Here is a 22361-nt window from a genome sequence, read left to right on the forward strand (position 1 = left end):
ACTCTTATTTGGTCATAGTCCAATTCTGGGTTATTCTGTTTGTGATTATTGTATCATACTTTTTCCATGTGTTTAGTTTCATTTTAAGATAAATATTTTAGGGGCGCCTGGGTGGCTCAGTCGGTTAAGCGTCCGACTTCAGCTCAGGTCATGATCTCGCGGTCTGTGAGTTCGAGCCCCGTGTCGGGCTCTGGGCTGATGGCTCAGAGCCTGGAGCCTGCTTTGGATTCTGTGTCTCCCTCTCTCTCTGCCCCTCCCCCATTCATGCTCTGTCTCTCTCTGTCTCAAAAATAAATAAACGTTAAAAAAAAAATTAAAAAAAAAATAAAAAGATAAATATTTTATAAGAAATGTTAAATGTTAATGATCTCTTCATCTTGTTTGTGTTGTCCAAAAGTATATAGCCTGGCACAACTTTACTGCTTTAACCTGTTCTTCTACCTTTCCTTCCAACATTTAGCCATACTATTTTTCACCTCCTTAAACATTTTACATTACTTTTCCTCCACCTGAAATCCTCTTTTGCCTGGGCAACTCTTATTTATCTTTTGAGTCCCATTTTTTATGTATTATTTTGTGAAGACCTACATGACCCTAAACAAAATATCATGTTCTCCCCGCCCCCACCTTGCTGCTTAATTGGGCAAGTAACTTAATACGCTTGGATCCTCCCTAGTACTTCAGTTTTCTCATCAATGAAATGAGAGGGTAATAATGGTATCCAAAACAATACCCAAAACATAGGGTCACCTCCAAAAATTTAGCTGTTGCTGTTTTCATTATTATTAACTTCCCTCATCCTAGTTTAAATTTTATACCCATCAAGAGTATTCTTTCAACATGTTTTCTGCTATAGATAAGCTTTTACTTCATACCCAGGTATTTATTATTAGCCTGGTAATTTTCACATAATTAATAAGTAAACTGAATAATTACACTTATTATTTTTTTCTATAATTATTATTATGAAAAAAACCATGGCAGGGCAGAGATAAGGCACTAATTCAATGTAACTACTCATTTGTTGAATAAAACTCAGTTATTTCTAATTTGTAGTTTGAATGAGAATTGTCTTTTTCCCTATGAATTGTAGAAGTGATCCCTGATGCCAAATTGTATAAAATGAAGAAACATATCACACATCCTTAAGATTGAAATATGTAACATATATTAAAAATATCTTGTGGAAATTAAATCATATTTGTGTAACTAAGTAAACTAGATTGGGGTATTAAATATATTACCTTTGACATAAAAGAAGATAAGCATTTTTATTAATCAAATTGGAAATTAGAAACATAAAAAAGAAATTCTTGGGGTGCCTGGGTGGCTTAGTCGGTTAAGCATCTGACTCTTGATTTTGGCTCAGGTTATGACCTCCCAATACATGAGTTCAAGCCCTGCCCATGTCAGGCTCTGCACTGACAGCATGGACCTGCTTAGGTATTCTCTCCTCTCTCTGCTCCTCCTCTGCTTGCTCTCTCTCTCAAAATAAATAAACATTAAAAAAAAGGAAAGGAAATTCTCAACTCTCTGCAGTAAGCCTGACATTTCTAAAACAGACCTGTTGTCTTTAATTTGGTAAATAATTGATCTATTTTCCAGAGGCATTATTTCTGCCAGCTGAGTAGCTGAGAGCTGTGAAGTACAGCACATCTACATTTTAAATAATTGCCCTTCCTTGGCAGAGAAATTGCTTTTCCATCCATTAATAAGAGGAAAATTAATGTTGGGTCTGTAGTAAAGTAGATTAAACATGTATCCCTGTGGATGCTTGACTGCATCTTTAACAGACTTGAAATTATTCTGGTTACTTAAATGTTGTATATTGAAAGGTGATGGTGGTCGTGGGTTAATCATTAAAAAAGTTTAGGTTGGATTTTTTTTTTCTTTTGCACAGAGTTTCCCCCATTGATCACAGTAAGTGGTCAGAAAAATACCTTGTCTTGATTTTTGCTAACATCTATAATGCCTCACAGATTTACAGAATTATGTGGCTTCTGAGTTTTCCTCTCATCCAACAGCTTCTGGTTTATTACCGCCAGTCATTTATACTATATCACTAATAATTCAAAGGCAGCTTGAAGAGTTTATTGCTTTTTTTTTTCCTAAGAAGGGGATGTTTCCATTATAGATTTGTAATTACTCTCCTCTGTCGTCATCTTCCAAAATGACATATCTTACTCACATAATGGATTACTCCCTGAAGGATTTGTTCTTTTTGCTCTCTGTTCATTGTGGCACAGGCCTTATATGAGAGTTAGTGGTAACTTTTCAGGTTTGACTTATCATAAAGTACAGTAGGCATCATAATTTCGGGCCCATGCTGGTATTGTGGTCCCATCAAAATGTTTAATTCCTTTTAAAAGCAAAAAAATAATAATAGTAATAAACTTTTAAGTTAATGGAATACTTTAATATATTTTTAAAACCAGCAACTGTAATTGTAAAATATAATTGTAAATATTTTTTTTCATGGAAGAGGAGGTCCATAAAGGCAAAATTGCCCAGGGCCCATGAAAGTCCTAATGTAGCCCCGGGTCCTGGGTATCCATTAGTAAGGAAAAGCCCTTCTCTTTCCCCACCACCATTGCCACATCATTTCTAGTTAATTAAACAGAGATGCCCAATTCACACTAAATGAACTAATGAAAGATGTGAATACATACATTGGCATACTATGAAAAATGAGGTAAATGCATACACAAACACACACACACTTGTAACACTAGAGCTACCCATAACAGATGTAACTATAACAGTATTAAATTTTGAAGAATGTAAAGAATATCTGTAGCCAAGTACATACATGCAAAGTGGCCAAGGGTGAATTAAACTTTTTCTTATCAGGACAACTTTAGTGGTTGTTAAGCAGTGAAGTACTTGAATATTTATTGTCCCTTCTGCTTTCCTGTCCTCTGGAATGCTCTGGCCCTCCCCCAGATTCAGGCTTGTTTCAGTGTTCTCATTCAGATTTGTTTATACTCTTGCCATGCATTATTTTGAACAGTACTCTGAAAGCAGTGAAAATATGTCTCAAAAACACATATTTGAAAACACATATTTCAAAGGACATATATTACAGCCAGTCGGGTGGGTACCTATGGTGGGAAGGGATGGGAATGAGGACTGGGTGCAGGAATGGAGGATGAATAGGAGAATGTAAAAAACAGTAGGCCGTGTTAGTATTCAGAATTAATATAATGGGTGTTACAAAGTCTTTAGGGTACCAACAGTATGGAAAAAAATAAAATTCGTGGGACGTGGGTGGCTCAGTCGGTTAAGCATCCGACTTCGGCTCCAATCGTGATCTTGCAGTTCATGAGTTCAAGCCCCGGGTCGGACTGTGTGCTGGCAGCTCAGAGCATGGATCCTGCTTCAGTTTCTGTGTCTTGCTGTCTCTGCCCCTCCCCCTGCTCACATTCTCCCACTGTCTCTCAAAAATAAGTAAACATTAAACAAATTAAAAAAATAGTCAAATTATTCTTCTCTAATTTAAAATGAACTCATCTTTTGGTTTTCCTTTTGTTGCTTTGATGGTTTCAGGGAAGTTTCTGATGGTTATTGTTTTGGTCTCTTTTTTCAAATCCTATCTTTTTGATGGGCTAAGAAGCCACTACACTAATCTGTGTAGATATAGATGTATAGAGTTAGGTTGTGCAACAAATGCCTACCTGCTCAGAAATCTTTGTTATGTGTTAGCGGTTGTTCTTATAAATACTCTTTCTCAAACATAATTAAGGAGTAATGTTTTGAAATAGATCAGATAGGTAAAGAAAACTAATTTCCAGAGACACTTGGTAATTTGCTAATATTTGATATATTTGCAAATATACCCAAAATAAAAATGCTAAATGATGAAAATTTTTATTTTTCATCTAATACTTTTTTGTTCTATAGTTCTTTCTTTAAAAAAAAAAGATTTTATTTTTTTTTAAGTAATATCTACACCTAACATGGGGCTGGAACTTACAACCCTAAGATCAAGAGTTGCAGGAACCACTGACTGAGCCAGTCTGATGCCCCTGTTACATAGTTTCTGATCTCCACTACTAGAACCTTGATTGAACTCTGTTATACTGTCATATATGTGCTCTGGAATACATGATTTGTGGTGCTTTGACCACCCATTTTGCCAAGCTACACATCTGAGACTCATTGACCTCTTTCTTGACTCCTCACTATGTATCTGTATTTCTTATACATCCCTCTCTGGCTGCTGTGTTTTTAGATTTTATTGTATTTACCCCATCCCATCCCATAGGGGTAGGATTTTAACTTTCTTTCTTTTTTTTTTCCCTTTTGGAATTTTTATTGGAATTGTATTGAAAGCGTAGGTCCATTTGGGATAGAGAGATGGTATCTTTACAATATTGGGTATTTTTATCCACAAACATAGTATATCCTCCCATTTATTAAGTTGTCTTTTAACATCTTGCAACATAGTATATCCTTCCATTCATTTAGTTGTCTTTTAGCATCTTGCAATAAAAATTTATAGTTTCTACATAAAAGATTTGCCCATCTTTGTATTAGAATTATTCTTAGGAGCCTTTCTTTCTTTTTCTTTTTCACATTGACAGGTATTATTATTATTATTATTCTCAAGTTAGTTAACTTTATAAAGCGTAGTCTTGGCTTCTGAAGTAGAACACAGTGATTAATCTCTTATATGTGACACCCAGTGCTCATCCCAAAGAGTGCCCTCCTTAATGCCCGTCACCCATTTAACCCACTCATTCATGGATTTTAACTTTCTAACTACTGTGTTTACATTCACTGTATGTAAAACCACCAATTTTACTCTTACCCTTATTTTTGTTTTGGTTTATATTCATTTTTATTGAACTGTAGCTTACATACAGTAGATTGCATAAATGTTAAGTGTCTAGCTTGGTGTACACACACACACACACACACACACACACACACACACACACACACACCCCTGTATAAGCTCTACCCAGAAAATTTAAATGTTCTGTTTTACACATCCCTGAAGCACACTGAATGGCATTCCTTTGGAAATACTTAATTTCCAAATTTACCTTTCAATTTATATTTTATAGTCTAATACATAGAATATCTGTTCCAAACTGACTGATCTGCACGACATTCTCTTTACTTCTTCAGCCTTCTGCCATTTGGTCATATTTCACTTTCTTCTCCCTTCCGTCTGTCTACCGAATTCCTTTTAACCTCAATTTAAAATGTATTTAATTTTGAACTTCTAGCAGTGATTGTCTGTGATAGTTGTGTGTATGTGTGTCTGTGCCTGTAATTTGTCTTTGAGGATAGAATCTTGTATTGGTACATAATAAGGACAACACAAGCTAACACTTTTATCTTTAGACTTTTAAATCTGGTTTTCTCACTGTTTGTGGGCTTCAGTTATCATACCTGTTAATTGAAGTCAGTCATGCTATTTCTTATTTTTAAGACTTTTTAAAGCCCTTTTACTTTTTTTTTTTAACATCTATTTATTTTTGAGAGGGACAGAGACAGAATGAGAGCTGGGGAGGGGCAGAGAGAGAGGGAGACACAGAATCTGAAGCAGGTTCCAGGCTCTGAGTTGTCAGCACAGGGCCCAATGTGGGGCTCGAACTCATGACCTGTGAGAACATGACCCAAGCCAAAGTCCACCACTTAAGCAACTGAGCTACCCAGGCGCCGCAACATTTTTTTTTTTAATGTTAACAGTTGGCATTAAAAAAGTTGTTTTTAATCCAAGTTCGTTAACATATAACATAATAATGGTTTCAGGAGTAGAATTCCATGATTCATCACTTACATATAACACCTAGTGCTCATCCCAGCAAGTGCCCTTCTTAGTACCCATCACCCATTTAGTCCATCCCCCCACCCAACACCCCTCCAGAAGCCCTCAGTTTGTTCTCCGTATTTGAGTCTCATATGGTGTGCCTCCCTCTCAGTTTTTGTCTTATTTTCCCTTGCCTTCCCCTGTGTTGATCTATTTTGTTTCTTAAATTACACATGAGTGAAATCATATATTTATCTTTCTCTGACCAACTTATTTTGCTTAGCATGATACACTCTAGTTCCATCCACATAGTTGCAAATGGCAAGATTTCATTCTTTATGACTACCAAGTAATATTCCATTGTGTGTGTGTGTGTGCGTGTGTGTGTGTGCACGTGTGTGTGTATGCACGTGCACGCACACGCTCGCACAATCCATTCATCAGTCGACGGACATTTAGGCTCTTTCCATGATTTGGCTGTAGTTGATAGCACTGCTATAAACATTGGGGTGCATGTGCCCCTTCAAATCAGCATTTTTGTATTCTTTGGATAAATACCTAGTAGAGCAATTGCTAGGCCGTAGGGTAGTTCTATTTTTAATTTTTTGAGAAACCTCTATACTGTTTCCCATAGTGGGTGCACCAGTTTGCATTCCCGCCAGCAGTGCAAAAGGGTTCCCCTTCCCCTGCCTCCTCGCCAACATCTGTTGTTGCCTGAGTTGTTAATGTTAGCCATTCTGACAGGTATGACGTGGTATCTGTGTCATTATGGTTTTCATTTGTATTTCCCTGATAATGTGTGGTGTTGAGCATCTTTTCATGTGTCTGTTAGCCATGTGGATGTCTTCTTTGGAAAAGTGCCTCTTCATGTGTTTTGCCCATTTTTTTCACTGAGATTATTTGGTTTTTGGGTGTTCATTTTGATAAGTTCTTCATAGATTTTGGATACTAACCCTTTATCTGATATGTCACTTGCAAATATATTCTCCCTTTCCGTCGGTTGCCTTTTGGTTTTGCTGATTGTTTCCTTCACCATGCAGAAGCTTTTTATTTTGATGAGGTCCCAATAGTTCATTTTTGCTTTTGTTTCCCTTGCCTCTGGAGACATGTTAAGTAAGAAATTGTTGCAGCCAAGGTCAAAGAGGTTTTTGCCTGCTTTCTCCTCAAGGATTTTGTTGGCTTCCTGTCTTACATTTAGGGCTTTCTTCCATTTTGAGTTTCTTTTTGTGTATGGTGCAAGAAAGCGGTCCAGGTTCATTTTTCTGCATGTCGCTGTCCAGTTTTGCCACCACTTGCTGAAGAGACTGTCTTTATTCCATTGAATATTCTTTCCTGCTTTCCTTTCTTTCTATTCTTTCCTCAAAGATTAGTTGGCCATATGTTTCTGGATCCATTTCTGGGTTCTCTATTCTTTTCCATTGATCGGAGGGTCTGTTTTGTGCCAGTACCATACTGTCGTGATGATTACAGCTTTGTAACACGTCTTGAAGTCTGGGAGTGTGATTGCCTCCAGCTTTAGTTTTCTTTTTGAAGATTGCTTTGGCTATTTGGGGTCGTTTCAGGTTCTATACAAATTTTAGGATTGTTTATTCTAGCTCTGTGAAGAATGCTGTTGTTATTTTGATACAGATTGCATTGAATATGTAGATTGTTTTGGGTAGTATTGACATTTTAATAATATTTGTTCTTCCTATCCAGGACCGTGGAATCTTTTTCCATTTTTTGTGTCTTCTTCAATTTCTTTCATAAACTTTCTATAGTTTTCAGTGTATAGATTTTTCACCTCTTTGGTTAGATTTATTCGTAGGTATTTTACGGTTTTTGGTACAATTGTAAATGGGATCGATTCCTTGATTTCTCTTTCTGTCACTTCATTGTTGGTGTATAGGAATGCAACTGAATTCTGTGCATTGATTTTTTATCCTGCCACTTTGCTGAATTCACGGATCAGTTCTAGCAGTTTTTTGGTGGAATCTTTTGGGTTTCTATATACAGTATCATGTCATCTGCGAAGAGTGAAAGTTTGACCTCCTCCTGGCCGATTTGGATGCCTTTTATTTCTTTTGTTGTCTGATTGCAGAGGCTAAGACCTCCAATACGATATTGAATAACAGTGGTGAGAATGGACATCCCTGTCTTGTTCCTGACCTTAGGGGGAAAGCTCTCAGTTTTTCCCCATTGAAGATGATATTAGTGTTGGGTCTTTCATATATAGCTTTTATGATCTCGAGGTATGCTCCTTCTATCCCTACTTTTTTAAGGGTTTTTATCAAGAAATGATGCTGTATTTTGTCAAATGCTTTCTCTGAATCTATTGAGAGGATCATATGGTTCTTGTCCTTTTTTTTATTGATGTGATGAATCATACTGATTGTTTTATGGATATTGAACCAGCCCTGCATCCCAGGTATAAATCCCACTTGGTCATGGTGAATAATTTTTTAATGTATTGTTGGATCTGGTTGGCTAATATCTTGTTGAGGATTTTTGCATCCACGTTCATCAGGGAAATTGATCTGTAGTTCTCCTTTTTAGTGGGGTCTTTGGTTTTGGAATCAAGGTAATGCTGGCTTCATGGAAAGAGTTCAGAAGTTTTCCTTCCATATCTATTTTTTGGAACAGCTTCAAGAGAATAGGTGTTAATTCTTCCTTAAATGTTTGGTAGAATTCCCCTGGAAAGCCATCTGGCCCTGGACTCTTGTTTTTTTGGGAGATTTTTGATTACTAATTCAATTTCTTTATTGGTTATGTGTCTATTTAAATTTTCTATTTCTTCCTATTTCAGTTTTGGTAGTTTATATGTTTCTAGGAATTTGTCAATTGCCCATTTTATTGGTGTATAATTGCTCATAATATTCTCTTATTATTGTTTGTGTTTCTGCTGTGTTGGTTGTGATCTCTCCTCTTTCATTTTTTATTTTATTTATTTGGGTCCTTTCTTTTTCTTTTTGATCAAATTGGCTAGTGGTGTATCAATTTTGTTAATTCTTTCAAAGAACCAGCTTCTGGTTTCATTGATCTGTTCTACTGTTTCTTTTTTGGGGGGAGGGGGGTTCAATAGCATTGATTTCTGCTCTAATCTTTATTATTTCCTGTCTTCTGCTTGTTTTAGGTTTTATTTGCTGTTCTTTTTCCAGCTCTTTGACATACAAAGTTAGGCTGTGTATCTGAGACCTTTATTCCTTCTTTAGGAAGGCCTGGATTGCTATATGCTTTCCTCTTATGAGTGCCTTTGCTGCATCCCAGAGGTTTGGGGCTGTGGTGTTATCATTTTCTTTGGCTTCTATGTACTTTTTAATTCCCTCTTTAACTTCTTGGTTAGTCCATTCATGCTGCTTAGCTTACTGGGGTGGATTGTTGTGGGGCTTGTAGGTGTATATGCACATGCATGGGAGGGGTGAAAATGGCATCACCCAGCTACCCAGTCTCTAGTATTGGAACTTTGTTCTCCCCAATCAGCAATTGTGCACCCGTCCTTTGTCTCTGGCCTCTGTCTACTCCCTGCTTTTACACTGTCTGTGACCAAACCATCAGGTTGCCAGGAGGCACCTCCCTCTTGCGTTTTATCTCAGATGTGGCTGTGTTTCCCAGCCCCTCACTTCTGAGGGACTGCGGCTTTGACCCACTCAGATCCTCTGGGGGAGAGTCTTACTGAGCAATGGCTGAGTGCCCACCGCACCCAGGAATGTTCGCAGGACCATGCTGATGCCAATGCCCAGAGACTGCAGTTGGGTGCCAGCCTGCCCCAGAAAAAGTTCACAAGATCGTGTAGCAGCAGCATTTCAGGGATTATGGAAAATCGCAACACACATCTGGCACCAGGCTTCACCCTTAATGACCTTGTTCCATCACCAGTGAATGTGGTTGTTCTCTGGGGTCTGCTGGGCCAGGTGGCCACACAGCTTCTACCAAATATCCTTCCAGCAGTGGAACTGCTTCTCCCCATGTAGCCTGAAGACCTTCTGGACCCCACTCTGCTCCTGGGGATTTGCCCTTCCCACCAGGGCACTGCCAGGTATTGAGCTGTAGAATTTCAGACTCTGTGCTCCCCCTGTTTATAGAGTCTTAATCTAATTTAAACCCTCTCCTTTCTCCTTTCTCCCTTTTTAGTTCAGTCCCTGTGGCTGTTTCCACATTTCCACTTTCTCTCCAACTTCTTTTGTGTGTGTGGGGTGCTTTTCCCAAACTCTCCCCCCATCTCTGTCCTCTCTCCGCAAGCAAAAACAGCTCCCTGCCCTCCACGGCTTCTCTCTCCCCCAGTTCACCTCTCTGTGCCACGTACTTGCTGAGTTCTGTAGTTCAGGTTGTGCAGATTGTGTGTTAATCCTCAAATCAGTTTTCTAGGAATGCAGGTTTAATGTTGATCTGGCTATATTTCATGGATGCGAAATGCAAAAAAAACCTTCCGTGCTGTTCTGCCATCTTGGCTTCTCTTCCCATTCAAATTTTAGAATTTTTGTTCCAGCTCTGTTAAGAATGCTGGTGTTATTTTGATTGGTATTGCATTGAATGTGCAGATTGCTTTGGGTAGTATTGACATTTTAACAATATTTGTTTTCTGATCCATGAACATGGAATGTTTCTCCATTTCTGTGTGTCTTCTTTACTTTTTTTCATAAGCTTTCTATAGTTTTCAGCGTACAGATCTTTTACTTCTTTGGTTAGGTTTATTCCTAGGTATTTTATGGTTTTTGGTGCCGTTGTAAATGGGATCGATTCTTCAATTTCTCTTCCTGCTGCTTCATTATTGGTGTATAGAAATGAACCAATTTCTATATGTTGATTTTATATCCTGCGACTTTGTTGAATTCATGTATCAGTTCTAATAGTTTTTTGGTGGAGTCTTTAGGGTTTTCCACATAGAATGTCATGTCATCTGTGAAGAGTGAAAGTTTCACTTCTTTCTTGCCAATTTGTGTGCCTTTTAAATTTATTTTTGTTGTCTTATTGCTGAGGCAAGGACTTCCAACACTATGTTAAACAACAGTGGTGAGAGTGGACATCCTGTCTTGTTCCTGACCTTAGGGGGAAAGCTTTCAGTTTTTACCCATTGAAGATGGTACTAGCTGTGGGTCTTTCATATATGGCTTGTATGATCTTGAGGAATGTTCTATCTATCCCTACTTTTTTAAGGGTTTTTATCAAGACAGGATGCTATATTTTGTCAAATGCTTTTACTGCAGCTAGAGAGGATCATGCAGTTCTTATCCTTTCTTTTGTTAATCTGATGTATCATGTCAATTGATTTGTAGACATTGAACCACACTTGCATCCCAGGAATAAATCTTACTTGATCGTGCTACATAATTCTTTTAATGTATTGTTGGGTTCAGTTTTCTAGTATCTTGTTGAAAATTTTTGCATCCATGTTCATCATGGAAATTGGTGTATAATACTCATTTTGAGTGGGGTCTTTGTCTGGTTTTGGAATCAAGGTAATGCTGGCTGCCTAGAATGGATTTTGAAGTTTTTCTTCCATTTCCATTTTTTGAAACAGCTTCAAAAGAAGAAGTATTAACTCTTCTTTAAATGTTTGGTAGAATTCCCCTGGGAAGCTATCTGGCCCTGGAAGGCATGCTATTTCCAAGGCCCTTAGAGTTGTAAAACTCTGAAATTGTATGATATGTTTTTTTCCTGAATAAAGACAGGAGTCAAATTACTTTTCCCAATCTATACTTCCTTATCTTCCCAATTCTTCTACTTTATCTAAAAATTTTACATTTTTGCCCGCCATGTTGTGAGGTGTACAATATGATAGGGTAAGAAAAACCATTCAGTTATGAAAGAAAATTATATTTTATAAAAATATTTAATCACTTTTATGCCTTGGTATCTTATTAGTGTTTTGTGTTAGTATTGTTCACTAATCGTTAACTTTATTAAAAGTGCATGGTTAAATCAAAAGTAATCAACACAAGTTTATTCTAAAATTGTATAGAAATTCAAAGGATCCTGAAAAAGGTGGGTGAATTTTGAAAGCTGAAACTACCTAAATATCTGACCTTCTCTAATTGTACAGTAATCTAGAGAGTATGGTGTTGGGCAAATATAGTTATAGGTGGATGGAATGGAATCCAGAATTTGATTAAACTCACATGGTCACTTGATATATGACCAAAACAGTAGGTGATTCAATGTGGATGGTATAGTTGTCTGAAAAAATGTTGGTGGAACAACTGGGATATCCACTTGGGGAAAAAAATAAACTTTTACTTAATGTCATGCACAAAAATTAACTCTAAGTTGATCATAGACTTAATTTAAAATCTTAAACTGTAAATCCTCAAAAATAAAATAAAGGATTATATCATTGTGACCCAGGAGAGATAAAGAAAGAGGTTTAGGTAGGACACCAAAAACACAAACCATAAAATTGTTCTTCTTTAAATTAAGCACCTTGGGAAAGATATTGTTAGGAAAATTAAGTGGGATACCATAAAGTGGGAGAAAATATCATATATTATATTATATATATATATATATATTTATACACACACACACATATATAATTATATATCATATTCATAAATATATATGTAATGAAGGGACAAAACAATTAAAAATGGACAAAAGATTTGAACAGTCATGTCACAAAAGAAAATATGCATGTAGCCTTAACACATGAAAAGCTGTTCAACATCACCAATCACCAAGGAATATGGCATACTAAAACCATAAGAAATCATCAGATACTCACTGAAATGATTAAGATTTTGAAAGACTAACAGTATCAAATGCTAATGAGTCATGGGGCTCGTGAGAAAGTTAAAATGATACAGCTGCTTTGGCTAAACATTTTCAGTTTTTTTTTTTTTATCAAGTTACACATACATATGAGCTAGCAGTTCTACTCCTAAATATTCACCTAAGAAAAATAAAAACATATGTTCACACAGACACTTGTTTTGAATCCTACTGGGGGTTTCTTTCACAATAGCCAAAAAGAGAAATAACTGCCGAATGGATATATAAATTATATGTCTTTATAATGGAATGCCACCCAGTAATATAAATAAATGAATGTAGTACTGTTACTCACAGTGGTAGGTTTAACAAGGTATTGTGTGAATCTATTTACATGAAATTCTTAAGTAGGCAATATTAATTCATAATGACAAAGCCAATGAGTGGTTCCCTGGGGCCAGGCAGTGGGGATGGGATGGACAGCAGGTGGACACAATAGAATTTTATCACATGTGCTCTATCTTAATGGCAGCAGCCTAGGTGTATATATACTTGTCATACTCATCAAACTGTAGTAAAATGACTGCATTTATTGTACATAAATTATATATTAAAGGTTAATAAAGTTTAGAAACTTTTCTGGAATCTGAGAAAAAATATATTCAGCCACTTGGAAAAAAAAATACACATAGACATGCACCACTTTCCTATATGTCTCTTGGATGAAAAGACCATTTAAAATAATAGTAGAATATTTAATATGAAGACCCATTGGATATAGCCAAAGATGTCTTCAGAACTCTAAATATGTCATGACGCTAAGTGAAAGAAGGAAAACAAAGTATTTGAATAAAGATGTAAGAACATTTAACGTTGAGACTCCTAAAAACGCAAGAGGATAGAAATAGTAAGCTATAAAATAAGTGAGCTAGAAACCCAATTATGATTTTAGTTTTTCCTACATGGAAAAAATTGGTAAGAACCATATCAGATATTTTGGTCTAATTTATCTTGATCGTGGCTATATGCAACTTTAGGAAGGGATAAAATGAATCATGTGTTTTATGTGTTCGACAGTGTGTACATCAGTGCCTTTAACAGTGTTTTTTTGTTTTTTTGTTTTTTTTTTTGTTTTTTTTTTTTCAACGTTTTTTTATTTTTCTTTTTGGGACAGAGAGAGACAGAGCATGAACGGGGGAGGGGCAGAGAGAGAGGGAGACACAGAATCGGAAACAGGCTCCAGGCTCCGAGCCATCAGCCCAGAGCCTGACGCGGGGCTCGAACTCACGGACCGCGAGATCGTGACCTGGCTGAAGTCGGACACTTAACCGACTGCGCCACCCAGGCGCCCCTTAACAGTGTTTTTGAGCTTAAATTTTAGAAAGACTTTTACTATATCCTGGACCACAAATTTAGAAAAATACAGTGATGAGTTTGATTATTAGCATCTTTAAGCAGCTTAAGAAATCTGCTAACACTGACGCTGCCCACAGGGAGACTTTGAGACCATTGTTTTCAGTATTCACATTTACTTTAAATCAGACTTTAATAGGCTATTATTGTGATTTTATGTATTTGAAGACCTAAAAGACCTTGATCAGTACTAGGGTTCTGTTTCTCTGCTTTTATGGTTACAAATTAGACTAGTAACTTTATTTTTTTTAATGTTTATTTATTTATTGATTTTTGAGAGTGAGAGAGAGAGAGAGAGAGACAGACAGACAGACAGGCAGGGGGAAGGACAGAGAGAGGGAGACAGAGAATCCCAAGCAGGTTCTGCGCTGTCAGCACAGAGCCCGACATGGTGCTCGAACCCATGAACCGTGAGATCATGACCTGAGTTGAAATCAAGAGTCAGACAGAGGCTTAACTGACTGAGCCACCCAGGTGCCCCTGGGCTAGTAACTTTAAAAGATAATTAGATAATGTGTAAGTTTTTAATCTGTACAAGTACTGATGGGGAAGTATTAAATTCACAAGAATTAATATCAAAATATAAAATTATTATGAGAGATATATTTTGAATTCCTGTAAGGATTTCCATTTGCCCCAGCATATCAGTGTTTATATCTATTTTTGGAAGAGAGTGTGAATAGCTGGTAATTTGTTTTCCAATTCATATGTGTGCACGTGATAAAGAACCGTACAATTAGGGAGGTGTTATAAATAGGATACGGTAAAAAAGACCTACCTACTCATGTTTCCAAGATTTTATAACATATGCCCAGTAGAGGTTTGCTACTCTTTAATTTTGTCTTTTGGGCTAACCAGCTGACGCCCAGTTGAAAAGATTTATGTTCTTATGAGGCCACAAAAGCCTTAATGTTCAGTCTCCATCTACCTCAGATTTTGGAGAACGCCATGTACCATCAGCAGCTTCAGTCTCCACCCTCTAATGCTAATGCTCATCTATCAAACTTGAGGCTGAGAGTGAGGGAGAGGAAGCTTCCAGATAAACACACAGCAGCGCCTAAACAGCTAATCACTCTAAGCTTCCGCTTCCAGGCCCTATAATTAGAAGTCCTTCTTTTCCTTGTATTCCCAGATGACGCAAATGCTTTTTGTGGCTTGGCACCTCATTTGGGGCGTGGGTTTTAGTTTATGGCCAGGCTAGAGTCTGGTTTAGTCTTCTGATGCTGCATAAATAGTTCTTAAGCCACAGTCTACTCTGTACGAGTTTTTCCTTTTATGTATATCTGCTTTTTAACTTGTTTTCTAGAAAAAAAAAAAAAAAGCTTGTCTTTCTCCCAGCAGAATGTGTGCAAAAGAGGAAATTATAAATTAAAAGAAAACATGATTGTATAGTACTATACTAGTTATTTATTTCTTCTTTTTCTCTCTGCTCTTTTATTTTTATTTTATTTCATTTTTTCTTACTATTTTAAAGTTTTGTCAAAAACGGTAAGTTCATTGGTGGATCACAGAAACTACATTTACATGAGGAAATGGGAAAAAACTTTTGGGATAGGATACACAGAAGATAATAAAGATACATTTTCAGTGGCCCATTTCTCTAAAAATCTGAATTCATTTTACATATTAGAAACCAGACAGATGTTGAAAATCTAGGAGCATGTTGAAAAGTGTACATTTGTGATTATCATTCACATGTGAAACAATAATCTTCTTAATATGGCTACTAGGGACTTTTATTGGAGTGCTTATTATGAGTAAAATACTGATATGATTCTAGAAGAAATGAAGTTTATCTTCAGTAGGTGAGTCATGTATTTGTATTATAAATATGAGCTCATCATTTTCCTATCAGAATGTTTCAATTGAATTGTTTATCATGTGCAGAAAATAGTTTTGTAGTGGAAAAGTGATATCAGAACATAGTAGAATTGTGATAATTCAGACTTAGTATAACTCAGCAAAAAGTAGGAGTGAAGAAACATTGTTCACAAAAGGACAACTAAGCATTCATGCCCAACCTTAGAAATTTGTTGGTTGGTTAACAACAATAAGATGGACAGAATATAAAGTATGTCAGTGACCTCATGACCATAGCTGGTTACAGGGTGGGATCTAATTGTTATCTAAATGTTATCTAAATTGTTATACATTTGAAGTAGATCTCAATAAATAACACTTTTTTATTTTCTAAAATGTATTCTCTTGGAAATAGGCATCTAGTATGGTATTTTTTAATTTAACATCGTGACAAGAACTGTACCTTTTATTACCCTAGTAAATAAGAAGCTCAGATATACTTCATCTTTCTATTTAAATGCTTACCTTATTATCTTCTCACTAGTACTTAATATTCTTTCATACATTTTTTTTCAAAAGACAAAAGTTTTAGGAGTTAAAAAATGTGATTCTGCCTCCGGCACAGCAGAGTAAACTAACAAACCATTCTTCCTACAGAAAACAAATATAAATTCTGGACAAAGTATAAACAAACATGCACAAATTTAGATATGTGTATTATAGTTCCAAGAATGGCTGATAGAAACTTAAAGAGAGACACAAAAAAAGGAAATGGAAAAATTGAAATTGGATATTAAAAATATTGAAATCATACAGAAAAAGGGAAGAAAGCAAGAACAGAGAAACAAAGAATAAAAACAAGGAAACCATCAGAAAATTAATAAAAAGTAATAAAATGGTAGCTATAAACTCAACCAATAAGTTAGGCTAAATGTGAATGAACTACAAACACCAATTATAAGTCCAGAATTAGATTAAAAAAAAAAAAAACAAATTAGACCTCAATTATTACCTAAAACAAAGTCATTTTTTTAATGTTTATTTTTGAGAAAGAGAGAGAGAGAGAGAGAGAGAGAGAGGCAAAGCATTAGTGGGGGAGGGGCAGAGAGAGGGAGGCACAGAATCCAAAGCAGGCTCCAGAGCCTGACATGGGGCTCAAACCCACGAACTGCAAGATCATGACCTGAGCCAAAGTTGGACACTCTACCGACTGAGCCACCCAGGTGCCCCTAAAACAAAGTCATTTTAAGTACAATTATATTGATTATAAAAGTGAAAGAATAGAAAAGTATATGCCATGAGTGCACCAATCAAAACAAAGCTAGAGTGATGGTATCAGTATCAGAAAAGTAGACTTCAGAACAAGGAAATTACCAGGTTAAAGTGGGACATTATGATGAAAGAGGCAGTTCGTCAAGATGTCCTAAGAATCCTAAATGTGTGTGAACTTAAAAGTTTAGTATTTGGGAGCTATATAATAAACATATCCACAATTATACTTGGAAATGTTCAGTGTTCAGTTCAATTCAATAGCAGAACAAGACAGCAGGCAATCAGTAAGGATATTGAAGATCCTAACAACGCTATCAGTAAACTTGAATTAACTGACCTTTATAGAACACTCCAGGTGTTTCAAGTATACATGGAAGAGTCACCACAACCTCTTCTCAAATATAAAACAAGGTTTAACAAATTCCTTGTCGTCACTAAAAATTAGTATGTGAAAGATACCTGAAAAATACCCAAATACTTAGAAAAGCTGAACAATATATCTTTAAATATCCCATGAGTAAAAGAGGAAATATCTGGAAAACATTTACTGAATGCAAAAGAAAAGGCAGTGTGTCAAAATTTTGGAATTCAGGTTTACAGGGAAATTTATATCAATATATGCTTACTCTGAAAAAGAAGAAAGTTCCTGAAAAAGTAATCTAAGCTTCCACCTTAAGAAAACAGAAAAAAGAAAGAGCAAATAAAACTAAAGCAAGGAAAATGAAGTAGCAGAAGATACTAATAGCAGAAGGAGAAAGATAGGAGAAAGCAGAAATTGAAAAAAGAAATCAGAAAATCAGTGCTACTCAGAATAGATTTCCTTGAAAACATTTAGCTAGAATGATCAAGAAAAAAAGAGGGAAGACAAATTGTTGATAACCTCAATGAAAAAGTGGACATCACCAAAGACCTTACAGGTATTAATAAAGGCCATTTCCTTGAGTTACAGAAAGTAATTCACCCAAGGACATTTAAATTAAGCCCCAAATTTTACATTTTAAAATAATAAAATTTAAATTACAAAGAAATTAAAATAAAAATATTTAAAGGTATTTAAAAAAATTTTTTTTAACGTTTATTTATTTTTGAGACAGAGAGAGACAGAGCATGAACAGGGGAGGGTCAGAGAGAGGGAGACACAGAATCTGAAACAGGCTCCAGGCTCTGAGCTGTCAGCACAGAGCCTGACGCGGGGCTCTAACTCACGGACCGCGAGATCATGACCTGAGTCGAAGTCGGCTGCTTAACCGACTGAGCCACCCAGGCGCCCCTAAAGGTTTTTTTTTTTTTTTTTTTTTAAAAGGCCCATATAGTTTTACTGACAAATTCTACTGAAAATCTAAGTAGGAAATAATAGTGGTTTTCCGCAATCTCTCTCTTCAGTTTCACAAGACCAGCTTTAGCCTGATACTGAAAACAGACAAACTCGTGATTAGAAAGCTACAAACCAATAACCCTCAGGAACAGTCATGAAAATCTTAAAACCTTAGCTAATTGAATCCAGCAGCATATAATAAAGGATTTTGACCAGGTGGAGTTTATCCTAGAAATGCAAGTTTTGTTTGACGTTTGATTTTGTTTGACATTTGATTATTTACTAAAATTCACCATATTAATTGAGTAAAGAAAAAAAATGCATAGTCATGTCACAGGTGTAAAACACTGTACACAATTCAACATTCATTCATTATAAAAACTATCAACAAATTAGGAGTAGAAAGGAACCTCCTTCACTTGATAGAGAGTATTTATAAAAAAAAAACAACCTACAGCTAACATCATACTTAAAGATTGAATGCTTTCTCCTAAAATTTGGAAGGCACGAATATTACTTCTCCCCATTTCTGTTTTCCTCAGCAGTGTAGTAAGTGAAGAAAAATAAAAGGCATGTAGTTTGTAAAGGAAAAAATCAAATTATGTCTGTTCACAAACTACATGATAATCTGTAAAGAAAACTCCGTGTAATCTACAAAAAGCCCTGACTAGAACTGGCAGACTATCTGTCAATATAAAAAAATGTCCATTATGTCTCTATATGCCAGCAGGGAATAATTGACAATTGAGATAAAATAAAAAGTACCATTTATAATGGATCCAATAAAAAATGTGTATAATTTATGTACTCAACAGGAAAAATAAGAAGTCAAAGAAAACATATATCAAGAAATAGGAAGTGTTCATAGATTAGAAGGCTCAATATTGTTAAGCTGTCCATCAGTCAATTTGATTTATAAACTTAATATAACCTTCCCCAAAATCCTAAGAATTTTTATTTATTTAAGATTTTTTTAATGTTTATTTACCTTTGAGACAGAGAGAAACAGAGTGTGAGTGGGGGAGGGGCAGAGAGAGAGAGGGAGACACAGAATCTGAAGCAGGCTCCAGCCTCTGAGTTGTCAGCACAGACCCTGACCTGGGGCTCGAACTCATGAGCCATGAGATCATTACCTGAGTCGAAGTCGGCTGCCCAACTGACTGAGCCACCCAGATGCCCCCCTAGGAATTTTTAATATCAAAAATCTGATTTTGGGGTACCAGGGTGGCTCAGTTGGTTGAGTGTCTGACTCTTGATTTCAGCTCAGGTCATGATTCCAGGGTAATGGGATGAAGTGCCACATCTAGCTCCGTGCTGAACATGGAGCCCACTTGAGATTCTCTCTGTGTCTCCCTTTGCCCCTCTCCCCACTCATGTGCTCTATCTAAAATTAAAAAAAAAAAAATCTGATTTTGTTTTTGGAATGGAATTGGAATAGCCAAAATAATGTTGAAAAAAAAGGTTCTTTCTTCAACATTTGATATAAAGTTATGGTAATCAAGCAAGTGTGGTATTAATGAAAGTATAGACACAGAAAATGATGGACTAGAATAATACTTCCAGGTGAAGACCTATGCAGATACAGCCAGTTCATCTTTGGCAAGTTGACAATGGATAAAGAATAAAGGATAAAGACCTCAGTGAGTAAAGAATATTCCCTTCAAGAAATCTTGCTAGAACAATTGGACATTGTTTGCAAAAAAAGTTAGTTTGATACCTCACAATTTATACATAAATTAACTTAAAACGAATGATAGACCTCTATGCAAAATATAAAACTGAAATTTTGACAAGAAAACAAAATTTTTGTGACCTTGGATTAGGCAAAGAATTCTTAGCTATGACATTTCATCAAAATTAAAAACTTGCTATGTGAGACACTGTTCAGCATTTGAATAAATATTATGCCAGGGTAGAGAAACATTTTTATTTTTTATTTTATTTTATTTTTTTTTTAATTTTTTTTTCAACGTTTTTTATTTATTTTTGGGACAGAGAGAGACAGAGCATGAACGGGGGAGGGGCAGAGAGAGAGAGGGAGACACAGAATCGGAAACAGGCTCCAGGCTCCGAGCCATCAGCCCAGAGCCTGACGCGGGGCTTGAACTCACGGACCGCGAGATCGTGACCTGGCTGAAGTCGGACGCTTAACCGACTGCGCCACCCAGGCGCCCCAGAGAAACATTTTTAAACTGGTGGATTAAGTGTAGGGTATTTCAGATACACTGAAACTTAAAATTCAGGTTTTAAGAAGTGGCAAAAAATGGGAGCAAGTTTTAGTTCCATGGAGAGAAGTAATTTTCACATTCTTTGTTATCAGATTTGCTGTATTAAAAGGCTTGTGAACTCTCCATAAACTTTTCTCTACTAGTTGTACAGGAACCTCATAAAATCTTTACAGCTAGTATCCTCACTATGCTTGTATACTGATATGGCATTAAGGTTTTGTGTTCATACAGGAAAAAGATGCTGCATTTTAATTTTTTTTTTAATTGGGGAAATTTTTTACATCTTTGGTCATTTTTTCCTTCGGTGATATTTTAAAGCATAATGAATATTTTGTGAAAATATTTCATCAACATACATAATTGTTTTTATTTTTACTCCCTTTTTGGTGTGTTCTTCAGGAATGCTTCTAGTTACAACAGACACCCTTGGCCATGACTTTCATGTCTTCCAAATTCTGACTCATCCTTGGTCTTCGTCACAAAGTGCTGTCCATCATCTGTATACTCTTCACAGGGGAGAAACTGAAGCCAAAGTAAGTTGTATATTTTTCAGAAGGTGTGTGTGTGTGCATGCGCATGCATGTGTGTAATATGACATCTAAAATAACTGGTTATTTATATCATATTGAAGCTTAATGTTAGTGACAACATACTATTCTTGGTGATAGAGTATATCAGGTAATTAAGAAAAAATATTTATCCTATAAATATTATTCTGTATAAATATTTGGCCCCATAAATACATAAGTAGTAGGTGAACAAGTCAATGAATGTTGATAAAACAAAAGTTCCATAAGTTCTATTTGTCTTTCTCCTCCTACCCTGTACCATTTCTTGCCCCAGCAAAAACTCTGTCATCTATCTGATGTCTCTCCAGGTGCATGCATACATGTACACACACAGACACACACATACATGTAAACACATTCACATATACACAAAAATAATTGAGTTTTGTAATGTATGACTATATGGATAATATTCAGTGGTATGTAGGAGTCAGTTCACAGTGGCTAGTGAGAATGAGTTATGTACATTTCTCCCAAACTCTGGATATAGTGACATTGTGTTGTTGGTATGAAATCATCCATGGTAAGAGTGTTTACATAATTGGAGTCAGCAAACGCTACAAATCAGAACTATTTTTTTCTTATGCAGCCAGCTTTTAACATTTAGCAACACATCACTGTGCACACATGTATGGGCATGCCCACATCCACACATCCACACACACACAACCACATATGTAATTTACTAAGCATTTGTATTAGGCACCATGCTAAATGCTTTTACATGTATTTAATACTCTTAATATCACTTGGTAGATACTGTGATAGCTTAATAAGCTAAAATCCCAACTATTCTTTTGTTTCCCAGAGCCTGTGGTTATGCATTTACCAGTACACTACTGTAAATACTTTATTCTGAGAGATAGCTCATTGACACCCACCACCATTTATTGACTAGTCTTGTCCTTTCCCAATAGTCTAAAATGCTGTTTTAGAGGGGCACCTGGGTGGCTCAGTTGCTTAAGCATCTGACTTCAACTCAGGTCAAGATCTCACAGTTCATGGGTTCGAGCCCTGCATTAGGCTCTGTGCTGACAGCTCAGAGCCTGGAGCCTGCTTTGGATTCTGTCTCCCTCTCCTCTGCTCTCCCCTCCCCCCCTTGTGCTCTGTCTCTCTCTCTCAAAAATAGATACACATTAAAAAATTTAAAGAATTTTCTATAATAAAATGAAACATCTTAAATATATAGAAATCCATGAGTTTATAATGATACTTTAAAAGGAAGCATTGGACATAATTGTAGGTAGCTTGTTTACTAACTCATTATCCTCAAAACTGATAATTAAAGAGAGAATATTCAGCATTTACCTTGTCTTCCT

The 22361-nt window shown here is 36.2% G+C and overlaps 1 protein-coding gene across 12 annotated transcripts in view; it reads left to right on the forward strand.

Annotated features, from left to right (window-relative positions):
* Positions 1-22361, forward strand: part of BCAS3 (BCAS3 microtubule associated cell migration factor) — a 608014-nt gene that overhangs the window by 209082 nt on the left and 376571 nt on the right. For all 12 annotated transcript variants that reach the window (XM_042915733.1, XM_042915732.1, XM_042915730.1 and 9 more), the window contains one exon: positions 20873-21006. In XM_042915733.1, coding sequence (XP_042771667.1) covers positions 20873-21006 — 134 coding nt within the window. The remainder of the gene's footprint in view (positions 1-20872; positions 21007-22361) is intronic.

Source organism: Panthera leo, chromosome E1 (assembly GCF_018350215.1).
Source record: "Panthera leo isolate Ple1 chromosome E1, P.leo_Ple1_pat1.1, whole genome shotgun sequence".
In the NCBI taxonomy this organism is placed as follows: domain Eukaryota; kingdom Metazoa; phylum Chordata; class Mammalia; order Carnivora; family Felidae; genus Panthera; species Panthera leo.